This window comes from Mytilus edulis, chromosome 7, assembly GCF_963676685.1.
Source record: "Mytilus edulis chromosome 7, xbMytEdul2.2, whole genome shotgun sequence".
Lineage (NCBI taxonomy): Eukaryota > Metazoa > Mollusca > Bivalvia > Mytilida > Mytilidae > Mytilus > Mytilus edulis.
The window spans coordinates 29,908,495-29,922,749 of NC_092350.1; the positions used below are offsets into that span (position 1 = coordinate 29,908,495).

Consider the following 14,255-nt stretch of genomic DNA (forward strand, 5'->3'; position numbering starts at 1 on the left):
AAAACGAAGGATTTTCTTATCCCAAAGTAGATTACCTTAGCCGTATTTGGCAAAGCTTTTTGCAATTTTGTGTCCTCAATGCTCTTCAAATTTGTACCTGTTTGGCTTTATAGCTATTTTGATTTGAGCGTCATTGATGAGTCTTATGTATTTGGTGCAACTGTTATAGAGAGGTTAAGCGAACTTTATAACCAGGTTTAATCCCCCATTTTCTACATATGAACATGTCAGTACAATGTCAGGTATATGATAGTTGTTATCCAGTCGTTTGATGTTTTTGAGCGTCTGATTGTTCAATTTGACTTTCCATTTTGAATTTCCTTCAGATTTCAGTTTTTTGTTATTTTACTTTTTATTGATTATCATTTTCTTAAACTTTTCATGATTTCAACAAATTACAAGCCAAAAATATAAAAAAAACATGAACTATATTAACATCGTCAACTATGCTTCCCTATGAAATTGGTTAGATAAAGTACTGACAAACTGTCAGTCGAACATGAGACAGAGGAAAGTTTAAACAGATTTAAAATAGTAATTCTTTCTTAAAACACTCATACTTCATTATTTTCAACGACCTACTAGTTATCATACATTTTTCGTATCTTAATGACACGTGTATGTGTTAATCACATGTTGTATAAACATCTGATTAATAGAAGAAACAGTTGGCAATGATTTTTAAAACCAATTTATACCAACAACAAAACTACAAATAAAATTCTTACATCCAGCTTGTTTTGAGGTCATTTGAAATATTTAACCAAAGTTGGAGATCATATTTTCCTTCAGTTTACTGGATACAATAATTATAGAAGCATCCTTACAACCACATTATATTACATTTCTGTTAATAAATGATGAGTTTATTTACAACCACTGGGTCGATGCCACTGCTGGTGGAGTTGACATTTCAAGAGGGTATCATCAGCTCAGTAGTCAGCATTTCTGTGCTGACATGAATTATCATTTATATGGTCATATTTATAAATTAACTGTTTACAAAACTTTCGAATTTTTGAAATACTAAGGCTTTTCTACATCAGGAATATATTTCCACAGCTGTTTTTAACAAAACCTTTTGGAATTTTGGTTTTCAATCTCTTCAACTTGGTACTTTATTTGGCCTTTTGACTAATTTGGATTCGAGAATCACTGATGAGTCTTTTGTAAATGAAACGCGCGTCTGGTGTTAATATAAAATTCAATCCTGGTGTCTATGATGAGTTTATTTACTCCTTTAAAAAGGTTCCTTTAACCCAAGATATAGTGTGCCTTAACAATAGTTGGTTCATTTTTTTCTCATATTTTTGGGTTTCAATGGTCTTTAACCTTGTTTTTGATTTGGCTTCAAACTGTTTTGAATCAAGCGCCATCTAGAAATCTATGTAGACAAAACGACCACGTCTGGCGATGCAAATTATATCTTTGAACACCGGAATACTATTGAGGCCTTTATTTACCTTTAACAGGCAATGAATCAATTTCCATTTCAAGTTCAGCCGCCACAACAGTCTGCTTATCTTTTTTATATTTTCTGAATCTCTTTGGGAGTCTAGCATTGCAATCAATCTCAACAGTATTCACATTACACGTTTGTCGGCAATTATACTTTTTCTGTTCTGTAATACAAAACATACATATTGATGATTATCTTATGAAAATGTATTTCAGTCGAGTTCTGCTCTTAAAAGTAGTTTCTCACACAAATGTCAAATCAAATTATCGATTGATTAAACATTTGAAAGTATGATTGGAATTGTAAGAGAGATACTCTTGAGATAATTAATTACAATGTTTATTTAAATGAAAAAAGAGTCTCATTAATTGAAACCCATCGTCCACACACTTTTGCTATAGAACGATAAATTACATATATCCAATGAAAGAAATGTATGTTTTTTTCAAAAGTTATTTGATTCTAAAAATCATTCATCAGATTCTTTTACTTTACAGAGCTCACCACTGAAAATTATAAACTCATACTTGAAACTTATAAACTGTGTTGCAGTACTAGTTTATTACAAACGTTTTAAATCACTTTTTGGTATATGGGCAATATTTACCGTTTAACTGTTGCGTTATGTTCCTTCTTATCAGCTCACGTAAACTTCTCCTTGTTCGACATTTATCTGCCACAAACAAGAATGTGACAGTTCTTTTCAGTTTTGGTCCTTTTATAGTTTCTAAAAAAAATAACTTTTTAGACGATCTTTTTCATTTCTCTTAACCATAAAGTATATGTTTCGTACATATATGTACTAGTTCTACTAAAGATTGGGAATATATCTAAATTTTTAATCCTTTTTAGGTCATACTAATATAAAACAAATAGGTAATTATAAAAATCGACATGAATTTGAACAGGTTCGGAAAAATGAATACAACAATTCTTACTTTCTTACTTAAGAAACCTTTATCTGAATTAACTTTTATCAGGAACGTTCAACCCGAATATTAAAAACCCATCAACGTATTAGACCCAAAACAGTTAGAGAGTTATATGACCAAAAACAGACCTAACATTTGATGTCAATGGTGCTCGAAACAAAGTAGTGATTTCCGAAAAATGTCAATTATTGAACAAAACGAAGTGAACCAAAGTATATCCTAATATTTGTTCCTTCATAACAAAGTATTATATTATAGCACGCAACCTTCTTTTATTTAAGAAAACCACTACCAGAATAAAATAAATACCCTTTCTTATCATGCAATACTTACTGGAACAATGAGGAAGTGACGTCACAGTTGAGTTACCAAATTTCCATTTGAATTCTGTATTAGGACCACATTCTAGAGCAAAATTGTCTTTCGTTGTAGCTGATTTTGCCGTTCTTTGACATTGAAAGTTGCATGTTTCTTTATCATTTTCTTTCTTACAGTTCAGTCGCGAATTACTCGGTTGTGTCAGTTTATCACATATGTTGTTTGCTGTAATAAAACAACAAAAAATGTTACATTACATTTGAGAAGTATTGCTTTATCAGACCGTAGGAAAGCCAAATCAAAAAAAGGAATCAAATCTTTGCTTGGGGAGACATATTTCCTAATTTTAACATTATTGCCAAATTACTTTACAGCAAGTTTTAATCAAACTATATCCGATTTATCTTCTAGAACTGAGGTATTGACAAATTGGCTGGAGTAACCCCCATAGAATAACAATCCACCAAAAGAGGCATTGACCCAGTTGTATTGATAATATCAACGGTGCCAATTTTACGGTACCTGATACGCATTTCAGCAAATCGTGTCTATTCGATGAAGATCAAGGCCTGGATGTTTGAAATTCAAAACATAATACACAATAGCCAAATCTTACAACAAATAAAAGCGTTGCATGAGGGAGATGTGTTATTTATGAGTCTGATTGCCCCTCTTTTACCCTAATTTCAAACGTTTTCCAAAAAAAAATCACAACAAATTTCAAAATATCAAACAATACCAGTATGTGTTTGACAAAACCGAAGTACTGGCTACGTTGCTGTTGAAACTTACGGATGCAATCCTTTCCATTCGAATGTAGTTTAAATCCATTTCTACAACTACATCTAAATCCACCTTCAGTATTCTTGCATTCATTTTCACATCCACCGTCGTTTATAGAACATTCGTCAATATCTGTAATTAAACCAAAACTTATTTTATGCAATGAAAATTCATTGGACAAAATGATACACTATGGTTTTCTGGCCTTTTCTATAATTATTGTGAGAACGTTCCTTTTAAGCTTGGACATACGAGTTTCGCATGTAATTCCAGAGTTTTATTTGACATTTTAGACAAATTAGGGTATTAAGACAGTAAATACAAGAGAAAGATGGTTAAATTACAATAAGGCTCAAATCGTTCGTAAAATAGAATAACAATCACTCTTGGTTTAATTCAACCTACAGACAAAATTATATTCTTTTGCAATGATCGTGTATTATAATCACCACTATATTAATACAAAGAAAAATGTTGGTGTAGATAAATTTATCTTAAAGACAAAAACTGTTAAACAATGTCATGGTTATTGTTTCCCGACTTCAAGACAATATAGATATATCAGAATATTCTTAATAAAACTGAACTATCGGAGTTATCTCTCTTTATTAAACAATACTTCTGAAATAATTGAATCACAGAAGATATATCATGTACATGTTAAAAAGGTCCCTTTCATAAAATGAATTCGTATGCGTATCTTAATTCAAATGAATAGATAAACAAATAAGTTCAGTTTTTACATCAAAATAAGTTAATTAAAACAAATCTTTTGCGTTTCCATTGCGGTCAGAAACTTTCTAACAAGACGACAAACTCCTATTGTAATGCATTAACGTTAAAAACACAAAACGATCCACTAATACAGTTATGGTTCATGTTGATTATATATATGAATTACATTTAACCATTGAAATCTATTTTGGTAATACAATAGTAATAGATCATTTCTAAAATGTATTTACAACCGTCGCGTTCATTATCTTTATACCTGAATCTTCTCCAGGTTATATCAAAGGAGAATCAGCTTTATGAATCCTACCTGCACAATGTGTTATTCCGTACAGTTGATATCCCTTGTCACATTGACAATGATAACTTCCAGGGGTATTGACACACGTGTGATCACAGGTACTGTTTACCTCACATTCGTTTATATCTGGGGTGCAAATGGAAAAACAATATCTCAATTAATACTTTTACAAATTACTATTCTAATTTTATAAAAGAAGTATGCAGTTATATGAAATTATACATTTCACATTTATTTACATAAACGGTTAATATAAATGTTCAATCAATATTTGAATACAAATAACAAACTCACAAAAAACTAAAGGGATAGCCTATATAAAAACGTACTCATTTATGAACCCTTAGGTAGTGGAATTTCTGTTAATTTTTCATTGACTCCCCATGCGTAAACTAAAATTGTGAGTTTGGATAGAATATTTGGCAAAGTTAAAAAAAAGTTATTCTAGCATTTCATTTAGTTAAAATAATTTGGAAATCAAAGACAAACACTTTTTTATCTGCTGTTAAAGAAATTTGGAAACAGAAAATGGTATTTATCCCTAAAAAGTAAACGTTTGTCGTATTACTGAAAAAAAATGGATTATTCCATTTCTGCCACTTCGATAAATTCTGATATTATTCGTATTAGAATGAAGTCAAAAAGCTAATAAATAATTGTTAGCGTAATTGTATAGATGAATAAAATCAAAGACATACCTACACAATTTCGCTGATTTATTTCAACTTTGAATCCTTTAGGACAAACACATTCATAACTACCAACATTGTTCACACATTGGTGGCTACACTCGCCGTTATTTATTTCACATTCATCCACATCTGTATTAAAAAAAACATTTATTATTCATATACAGAAAAATTCGGTGAAAAATATACTTAAAGAAGAATAGAAAAAAATCTAATCGCCGTATTTTCAAACTATCTCATTTATGGGTAAGGTCTATAAAAACAATTAAAAATTTCATATGTTCTGAACAATTTATTAATAAGACCATTCAGAGACGTGTTGTTTGCATGCAAAGAACAGTACAAAGAGGAAAGTATTATTTTTTTTGTAAATAAGTATAAAAATTAAAATCACAAAAATACTGAAATCTGAAGGAAATTCAAACGGAAAATCCCTAATCAAATTACGAAATCAAAAGCTCAAACACATCAAACGAATGGATAACAACGGTCATATTCCTGACTTGGTACAGACATTTACTTAATATGCAGAAATGTTGGATTAATCTTGGTTTTACAGCTAGCTAACTCTCTCACTTGTATGACAGTCCAGTAAATTCCATTTCCATTAAGATTGTTTTTAATACATGTTCATTGATAGCTACTGAATATACAAGCCTACATGTTTCTCAGTCTCTTACCTAGACACGTTCGTCCATCTTGATGAAGTTTATAGCCTTTTGGACACGAACACGTCGGACCTTTTTGTGAGTCAGTACATTTTCTATCACAACCACCATTGTTTACTTCACATGTAGCTAAATAAGTCAAATCGTTAAATTAAAACAAAAAGAAATAAGAAAGAGTTAATAAATGAAGGCAAACGCAAACGATTATCATTTTAAAAAATCTAAGATGAAAAATAAAGAGAAAAGCAATGCGATTTCATTCAAAACGTTCCCATTTTGCCATGATCAAATTTTCTCTTGTTATTTTGTTAAATATTGATTCGTTAATTTCTTCATCATTGTCGAGATTTAAAATGCAGAGTTTCAAATAATTGGGGCCATAAAAAAAACAATAAGGCCGAATTATACTTGTAAGAAAAGCCGGGGGGAAATCCAAAATGGTAATTATAACTACATAATTATAGGACAATAATGATATGTAAAATTTAGGCTACAGAAGTTTACCAATGTTCAAAATACCTACCGACACAAGTTCTTTGATCACTCATCAGTAAATATTTAGGAGCACATATACATGCCGTACCCTCTGGTGTATCAGTGCAGTTATGTTGACAACCACCATTACCAGCAGAACATGTACCTACAAAAAAGTTTCAATATAGGAACAAAAGTACACATCGCTCTTTTTCTAAGATATGTCTTTATACTTAATGATATTTTATACTGCAAGTGAAGGAGAGAATGCCTTTGTTTTTTTTTTATTATGTTAGTATCGATCAGTTTTTAAAAGAATTACCTATTGACGTAATTACCTTACAGACAAATGTACTATTTTTAACAATGGCTATGAAACATTCAAAAACAATTTACAATATTTCCACTTTTACCAGTGTATGATATTCGAATAAAAATAAGAAAATGTGAAAAGTAAAATCACAAAACTACTGAACTCAGAAGAAAATTCAAAACGGAAAGTCCATAATCAAATTTTAAAAGTTCAAGCACACATCAAGCGAATGGATATCATTGATACAATTTTCAATTAATCATAAAATGACCTAGATGCTAGCAGCATACATCAAAATAAATAAACCAGCAAATTATCAAACAAAATTATGTTTTCATTATTTGAAAGAGGGGCGAAGGATACCAGAGGGACAGTCAAACTCATTAATCGAAAAAACAACTGACAACGCCATGGTTAAAAAATAAAAAAGCAAACAGACAAATGATTGTACAACAGACACAACATAGAAAACTAACGACTAAGCAACACGAACCCCACCAAAAGCTGGGGTGATATCATGTGCTCCGGAAGGATAAGCAGGCCATGCTCCTCATGTGGCACCCGTTGTGTTGCTCATGTTATCTTGCTAGCTCGTTCTTTTTTAAGGCGACAAATTATACTCACGTATGCAGTGCTTGCCATCGGAATGTAATCTGTAACCTTGTCTACATCCACATTTACCATTTGGTTGACAGAAGTGTTCACATTTCAATCGATCCTGACACCAACGTCCAACTACGAAAATATAAATATGAATAAGAAAGTTGTAAAGTAGAAAGTCTTGATAAATCGATTTTTCAATAATATTTATAACCTTGATACATTTTAATATTCATACATATATGCCAATTTATCTAATATGAGGCTCTAGAGATACTATGACGCTTACCTTGATGTATGTGAATATAGCTTCACTATTCTGTAAGAATGAAATTCATGATATATAGCCCTAAGCCGGGAATTTCACAGTATATACTTTGTCTGAGACCTGAATTACACGTATATTACGGATTACCCCTGACTTAATGTTATTTTCCAGTGCAGGTATTTGTTGACAACACATATTATATGTTATTCAGGTCTCAGACAGGGTATATACTGTGACATTCCAGGCTTAGATTTGATATCCCCTGAGCCTGAGCCGAAGGCGAAGGGGATATAAGCCCTAAGCCGGGAATGTAACAGTATATACCCTGTCTGAGACCTGAATTACAAATATTACGGATTACCCCTGACTAATGTTATTTTCCAGTGTAGGTATTTGTTGAACATTCACAATGCAGCACTGTATATATCCATTACATGTTTATTGTCTTTTTAATCTTTTGGGTAATTCATTTAAATGCACGTTTTTATCTTGACATTTTTTTTCCGTTAAAACAGTTTCAATAAAGTTTTTATATATCATATTTTGTGTTTGTATGTGTGTGTGGCTTTGTTTTTTACAACACATATATTGAAAAACCCATCCTGATATGTTCGGCATACGTGAAGTATTTTCTAATTTGCTGTGAACATAATTTTATTGTGTATGTAATAATTCATAATAACACTTTTAACATTCAATTTAAGTATTAAAAATGTATTATTGACTGAAGCACGTCATTATTTTCCCTCTGTGAGCCTCTGACATTCCTACGTGTTCTGTATAGCTTTTGACTACGTCACATAGTAACCGGTGTTATGATGACGTTATTGAGGTTCTAATTAGGGATAAAAACGTCGTATATACCCCGGCAGTTTCCTGAATATATACTGACATCTCTGTGCTGTTATCCAATCACAAACCTCGACACATTTGTAATCCGTAATATATATTGAAAAACCCAACCTGATATTTTCGGCATACGTGAAGGATTTTCTAATTTGCTGTGAACATAATTTTATCGTGTATGTAATAACTTTCAATAACACTTTTAACATTAAATTAAAGCATTAAAGGTGTAAATTGTGTGATTTTGTATCAAAAATGTATTATTGACCGAATCACGTCATTATTTTCCCTCTGTGAGCCTCTGACAGTCTGATTGTCGTTAGTTGGATTATACATTTCCAGGTCGGCTTTAAATAATGTCGTAAGTTGATAATGAAATGTGGGACGTAGATGGTATACCTTTCAGATCAGCTACGTTGTGTCTGTCTTAAACGATGATTATGCTCATTATTATGCTGTCACATAAAAGAGGGACGAAAGATACCAAAGGGACAGTCAAACTCATAAATCTAAAACAAACTGACAACGCCATGGCTAAAAATGAAAAAGACAAACAAACAACAGCACACACGACACAACATAGAAAACTAAAGAATAAACAACACGAACCCCACCAAAAAACTAGGGGTGATCTCAGGTGCTCCGGAAGGGTAGGCAGAGCCTGCTCCACATGCGGCACTCGTCGTGTTGCTTATGTGATAACAAATCCGGTAAATAGTCTAATTCGGTAGGTCACATTCAGGAAAAAGAAGGGGATTGTAGTTACGACGTAAGGAACATATCCGATATCATTTGTGATACGGTTATTCCATAACGGTCAACCAACTCGTGATGGCGTCAGTAAAATTTACGAAGGGATGATTTCAACTTCACCATTTGAAACTCTTGGTTTAATAGCTTCCTTGTGAGCAGCAACCCTCTATCAAGAAAATCATGATAGGAAATGCAAGCACGGGAATATCGTATCAATTGGGAGATATATACCCCGTATGCAGGTGCTGCTGGAATGTTGCTACTTAGAAATGGAAAGTTCACAATTGGGAAGCTGAAATCATCTCTTTTGTCGTAAAGTTTTGTTTTCAACCGACCCTCATTGTCAATTTCTAGATGTAAGTCAAGATATGAGGCTGACTTAACTGTATCTGTAGTATCCTTTATCTCTAGCTCGATTGGATAGATGCGTTCCACATAGTCACCAAATTTTGAATTATTTAGTGAAAGAACATCATCTATATAGCGAAAAGTAGAGTTAAAGGATAGTGCTAACTTCTTATGTTTCTTCCTAAGAAGTTCCTGCATGAAGTCAGCCTCATAATAATAAAGAAACAAGTCGGCAAGTAGAGGGGCACAGTTTGTTCCCATTGGAATGCCGACAGTCTGTTGAAAAACACGTCCTCCGAACGTAACAAATATGTTGTCAATCAAGAAATCAAGCATCTGGATAATATTAGTTTCAGAGAAATTTTTGTTCGAATCAGAGTGATCCTTTACAAAGTAGGATTTATCCCTCCCTAAGACAAGATACTTGTATCTACGTTGGCCATTCTTTTTTACGAAGCAAAGCAATACCAACTCTTTCAATTTGTCTTTTAGTTTGGAATGTGGAATACTAGTGTACAGAGTAGAAAAGTCAAATGTTTTAATGTTGTTACAAGATGAAAGAGAGTTAGATTGTATGTACTCTAAAAGATCTTTGGAATTTTTAAGTATCCACATCTGATTCACGCCCCCTCTAGAATAGGCAATTTCACAATAACTTTGAAGCCCGTCTTTGATTGCTGATAAAATAGATGTTAATAATTTAGAAAGAGGTTTCGTGGAGCACTTGGAAGACCCAGCAATATACCGTTGTTTGTAAGGACACTTATGTAGTTTAGGTATCCAATACAGTGATGGCAGATCCAGTTCTTCATCTTTGGTTGAAATTCCAAAGGAACACAGAACAGACCTATGATTATCCAGGATTTCCTCTTTGGTAAGTGTCGTGAGGGTATATGTTGAGTGTCCAAGTGAATTGTCAATACCTAATTCGTTTATCAAGCAGTTAATGTAATGAGTTTTACATACAAAAACGATGTTGTTTGGGGCTTTATCTGCGGGAACAACAACATATTTGTCATGGAGGTAGGATAGGTGTTTTGCAACATTTGGGTCTTTAAAGATTGACGTAGCATGGGCATTGATAGACCCATTCAGTTTCTTAATTCTGATTTGTATCAACGACCTCACTGCCTTAATCCATTCGGAAAGAGTGTCTACATCTTCCTTCTCGCGCTTAGCCCATTGCCTGGCATAAGAATGTGGGCTGTTTAAGAATTTTAGCAATGGGAAAACCTTAGATTTACATAGGTAACGGCTTACTACTCCTAATGTAATGTCCTGAGTTGCAGGTGATTCTAAAGAACATTAAACTTCAATACATTTAATTTGTAACAACTTCAAGGTATCCTGTATTCTACCAACAAACAGGTATGTAGGTTTAAAATGTCTCTACTTTATTTAACAAAACCAATTATCAATAGAAGAGAAATGCGGAAACGTGTTATGCATTTGAACTTACATTGGCAAGATTTGGAATCGGCTGAGGCTAAGGAGTAGCCAGCATTACACCTACACTCATAACTTCCCATACTGTTCACACATTGGTGCTGACATCCACCTTTGGCCGTAAAGCATTCATTCTCATCTGAAAGGTAATCGAAACAGACAGATGAATTAAATAAGTAAACGAAAGTTTGCAACAACAATTTATCTTTTAACAGATACTTAAGTGCAAGTAATGCAAAACATAGTTTGTAAAATTAGCAGAAAATGCAACTAATTAAAATTGCATTCGTGTGTCGTAAATAAGTCTGAAGTAGCTAATCTGCAACTGAATACTTTTGTATACAATATTTAAGAAATTATCTGCCAAAGCCAGTAAATTTCATAAATGATAGATACAATTTCACTCTAGAACAATTTCGTAATATGATTTGATTAATCAGTAAAACTGTACCACGTGCACATTTCATAATCAACTAATGTCTTTTCAGTATTGTTCGAGATCAAAATATTTGAAAATCTGAATCTAGAGCAAACATTGAACAACTGATATAACTGAAAAGACAAAAAACATACAATGATCAAGTGAAAGAGAGATAGACATTTGTATCGATTTACATGCTCATTCACAGTAAGGATGTGGAAGGTATTCAAATTAGTATGCTACTATAGATGAAAAAGAGTTTTTCTGTCCTATTTTGACAGAAATTCAATTTTGGTAAAGAGAGTATTTCTTTGTAAACTTGTTTACATTAATTATGTCTTTATAACTATTTGACATCAACTTTAATAGATGGCATTTTAAGATTTTTAGTCTTTACAGAGCCAAACATTTTAAACATGAAATTTCAAAAAATGTCTATACTTGTTATATAATTCATTATATTGTATCATGTATACTTATTTTCAATTTAAATCCAAATAGAGAGAAAATGAATATCAGTGTCTGTGATGCGATATTTGCAATCTTTGTTTGAGGCACTCTCACTATTGGTCTTGTGTTAACAACTCACCTATACAATTCTGGCCATCTTTGTCGAGAATGAAACCTGGTTTACAACTGCACGTGTAATTTCCTGGAGTATTATGACAAAAATGAACACAACCTCCATTATCATAATTGCATTCGTCTCTGTCTGAAATGTGTACATGTAGATAGTTTAAATTATGAATATATGAACTGATTGACAAAATTCCTTTAAATAGTATTTAAAAATGTATATGTTGTCATCTAATGGGTAAAGTAAATAATGTTAGATGTTCTTGTTAATTATAGATTATCGTTGATCATCTCAACGAATTTGATTTTCTCGCTTGAGCCCGTACGGCATCGTGTTGAGATGACCAATGTTAACCTGTTTGTCGCTATTATGACGACGTTGTTTATTTTATTGACAACAGCACGTGAACCCTTAGTTTCTAGCGATATTTTTTTCATATCATTCTACTGTGCTGAGAAATGAAATTATCAGTCGATAAGATCAAAGGCAAATAACATAGAATAGCGACAATACAAGTTATATGGAGAAATATGTGTACTTGGATTTATGTATCTGCCTGTCCCAAGTCATGAGACTGTAGCACAGTGGTTCGTGTCTGTCAGATTTGTTTTCTAAAATAGTTTTGCTATCAATTAGGCCGTTATACTTCTCGTTTGAATTATTTCACTTTTGTCACATGAGACCTATAATAGCAGACTAAACGGTTGTTGTTGGATTTTTATCATTAATAAAGGCCTTCGAGTGCTTGATTCCACTTCTTTTAACTATGATGGCTAGCTATAATGAAAATTGACACAATTCTTACCTTTACAAATCTTTTTGTCATCATAATAACCCGGGTTACATTTACAAGTATAACTTTTTCTAGTACTAATACATATTGCATCTTTGTGGCAGTCGTGGGTTCCTTTTTTGCATGCATCTTCTATAGAATAAAAAATAAAAAGAAATTAGAAACACTATTCAAGATAAGTTATCATATTAGTGCTTGACTAACATTTGTGAATGTTAGTTTCACAAATATTCACCAAAATAGGAAGAAAGTCACAGTCGAGATAGCCCAAGTCTTAACTTATATAAACAGGGCCAGATCGTGTTGTGAGGAGTAGCATTTCTGCATTCTACATATTATTCAAGAATGTAAGGCTTTAATGTTAAGATTAAAGAAAATTCTGCTTCCCTGCGTACAATGCATTTAAAGGTCGATCAGAGATTAAAGTGGTTAGGTAAGGTACATATATTTTTATTTCAACAGTATATACTTTTACGGTTACGTAACATGAATTATGTTTGCCCAGAATGTTTCAGTCATGCGATTAGTTAATCATGATTCCTCTATGAATCAAACATATAAGGCTAGATCATGTCCAGTGGCTTACATTAGACAGACTAACATTGAAATTTCAGATTCTTGGAATCCCATTTTCTTTTATGTGAAAGAAGTATAGACAAATATCTTTTGGGAAACAAGGTATGTATAAAAGTGTGAAATCATTTATTTTCGGGTGTACCAATTTCCGTGGATTTAGGAAAACTTTCATTTTCGTGGATATTTGATTTCGTAGTTTTAAAAAGTGTGCGTAAATATATATAGAAAATTTGCAATTCGTTGGGCAGAAACAAAGTCAACAAAAATTGGTATTCAACAAATAATAAGGAACCCTTATTAACAACTGTCATACTCCCGACTTGGTACAGGCTTTTTCTTACGCAGAAAATTGTGGATTAAACCTGGTTTTATGAACAGCTAATCTTCTCACTTGTATGACAGTCGCATAACATTTCATTATATTGACAACGATGTATGAACATAACAAACAGACAATATAGGTATAAATTTCAACAATTGGGGAAGCAGTCAACATTGTGTTAAAAATTCAAGAAACACATATCTATAGAAGTCATATAGACAAAGCAAATTAGCAAAAATGAAAGACAAGAATACAAAAATTTACCATATATAGCAAAATAAAACAATGACGAGATGTATTAGAACACAGCCACGTCATATGTAACTAAACACAAAAAGGCATTTGACAAAGCACATTAGCAACCAGATGCTCCGCAGGGCGCAGCTTTATACGACCGCAGAGGTCGAACCCTGAACAGTTGGAGCAAGTATGTACACAACATTCAAGCTTGATACAGCTCTGAATTTGGATTGTGATTAAATAGTTGACACAGCATAGGTGTCTGACATGTGCACAGAATGAATGTGATCTAATGCACTTAAAAAATATAAATTTACCTATTATGGTCCAATATCTAATATCTAAATACATGGCCATGGATTGATTCGGCATATCAAAGAATCCCAAAAATTCAAT

At 32.5% G+C, this 14,255-nt stretch overlaps 1 protein-coding gene across 2 annotated transcripts in view; it reads right to left on the reverse strand.

The window, feature by feature from the left end:
- LOC139481201 (signal peptide, CUB and EGF-like domain-containing protein 2) overlaps positions 1–14,255 on the reverse strand; it is a 59,386-nt gene that overhangs the window by 14,597 nt on the left and 30,534 nt on the right. For both annotated transcript variants that reach the window (XM_071264360.1, XM_071264361.1), the window contains 12 exons: positions 12,734–12,853; positions 11,941–12,063; positions 10,944–11,069; positions 7,294–7,404; positions 6,406–6,522; positions 5,895–6,011; positions 5,224–5,346; positions 4,535–4,651; positions 3,502–3,624; positions 2,725–2,934; positions 2,067–2,186; positions 1,464–1,622 (listed from right to left, as the gene is read on the reverse strand). In XM_071264360.1, coding sequence (XP_071120461.1) covers positions 1,464–1,622; positions 2,067–2,186; positions 2,725–2,934; positions 3,502–3,624; positions 4,535–4,651; positions 5,224–5,346; positions 5,895–6,011; positions 6,406–6,522; positions 7,294–7,404; positions 10,944–11,069; positions 11,941–12,063; positions 12,734–12,853 — 1,566 coding nt within the window. The remainder of the gene's footprint in view (positions 1–1,463; positions 1,623–2,066; positions 2,187–2,724; positions 2,935–3,501; positions 3,625–4,534; positions 4,652–5,223; positions 5,347–5,894; positions 6,012–6,405; positions 6,523–7,293; positions 7,405–10,943; positions 11,070–11,940; positions 12,064–12,733; positions 12,854–14,255) is intronic.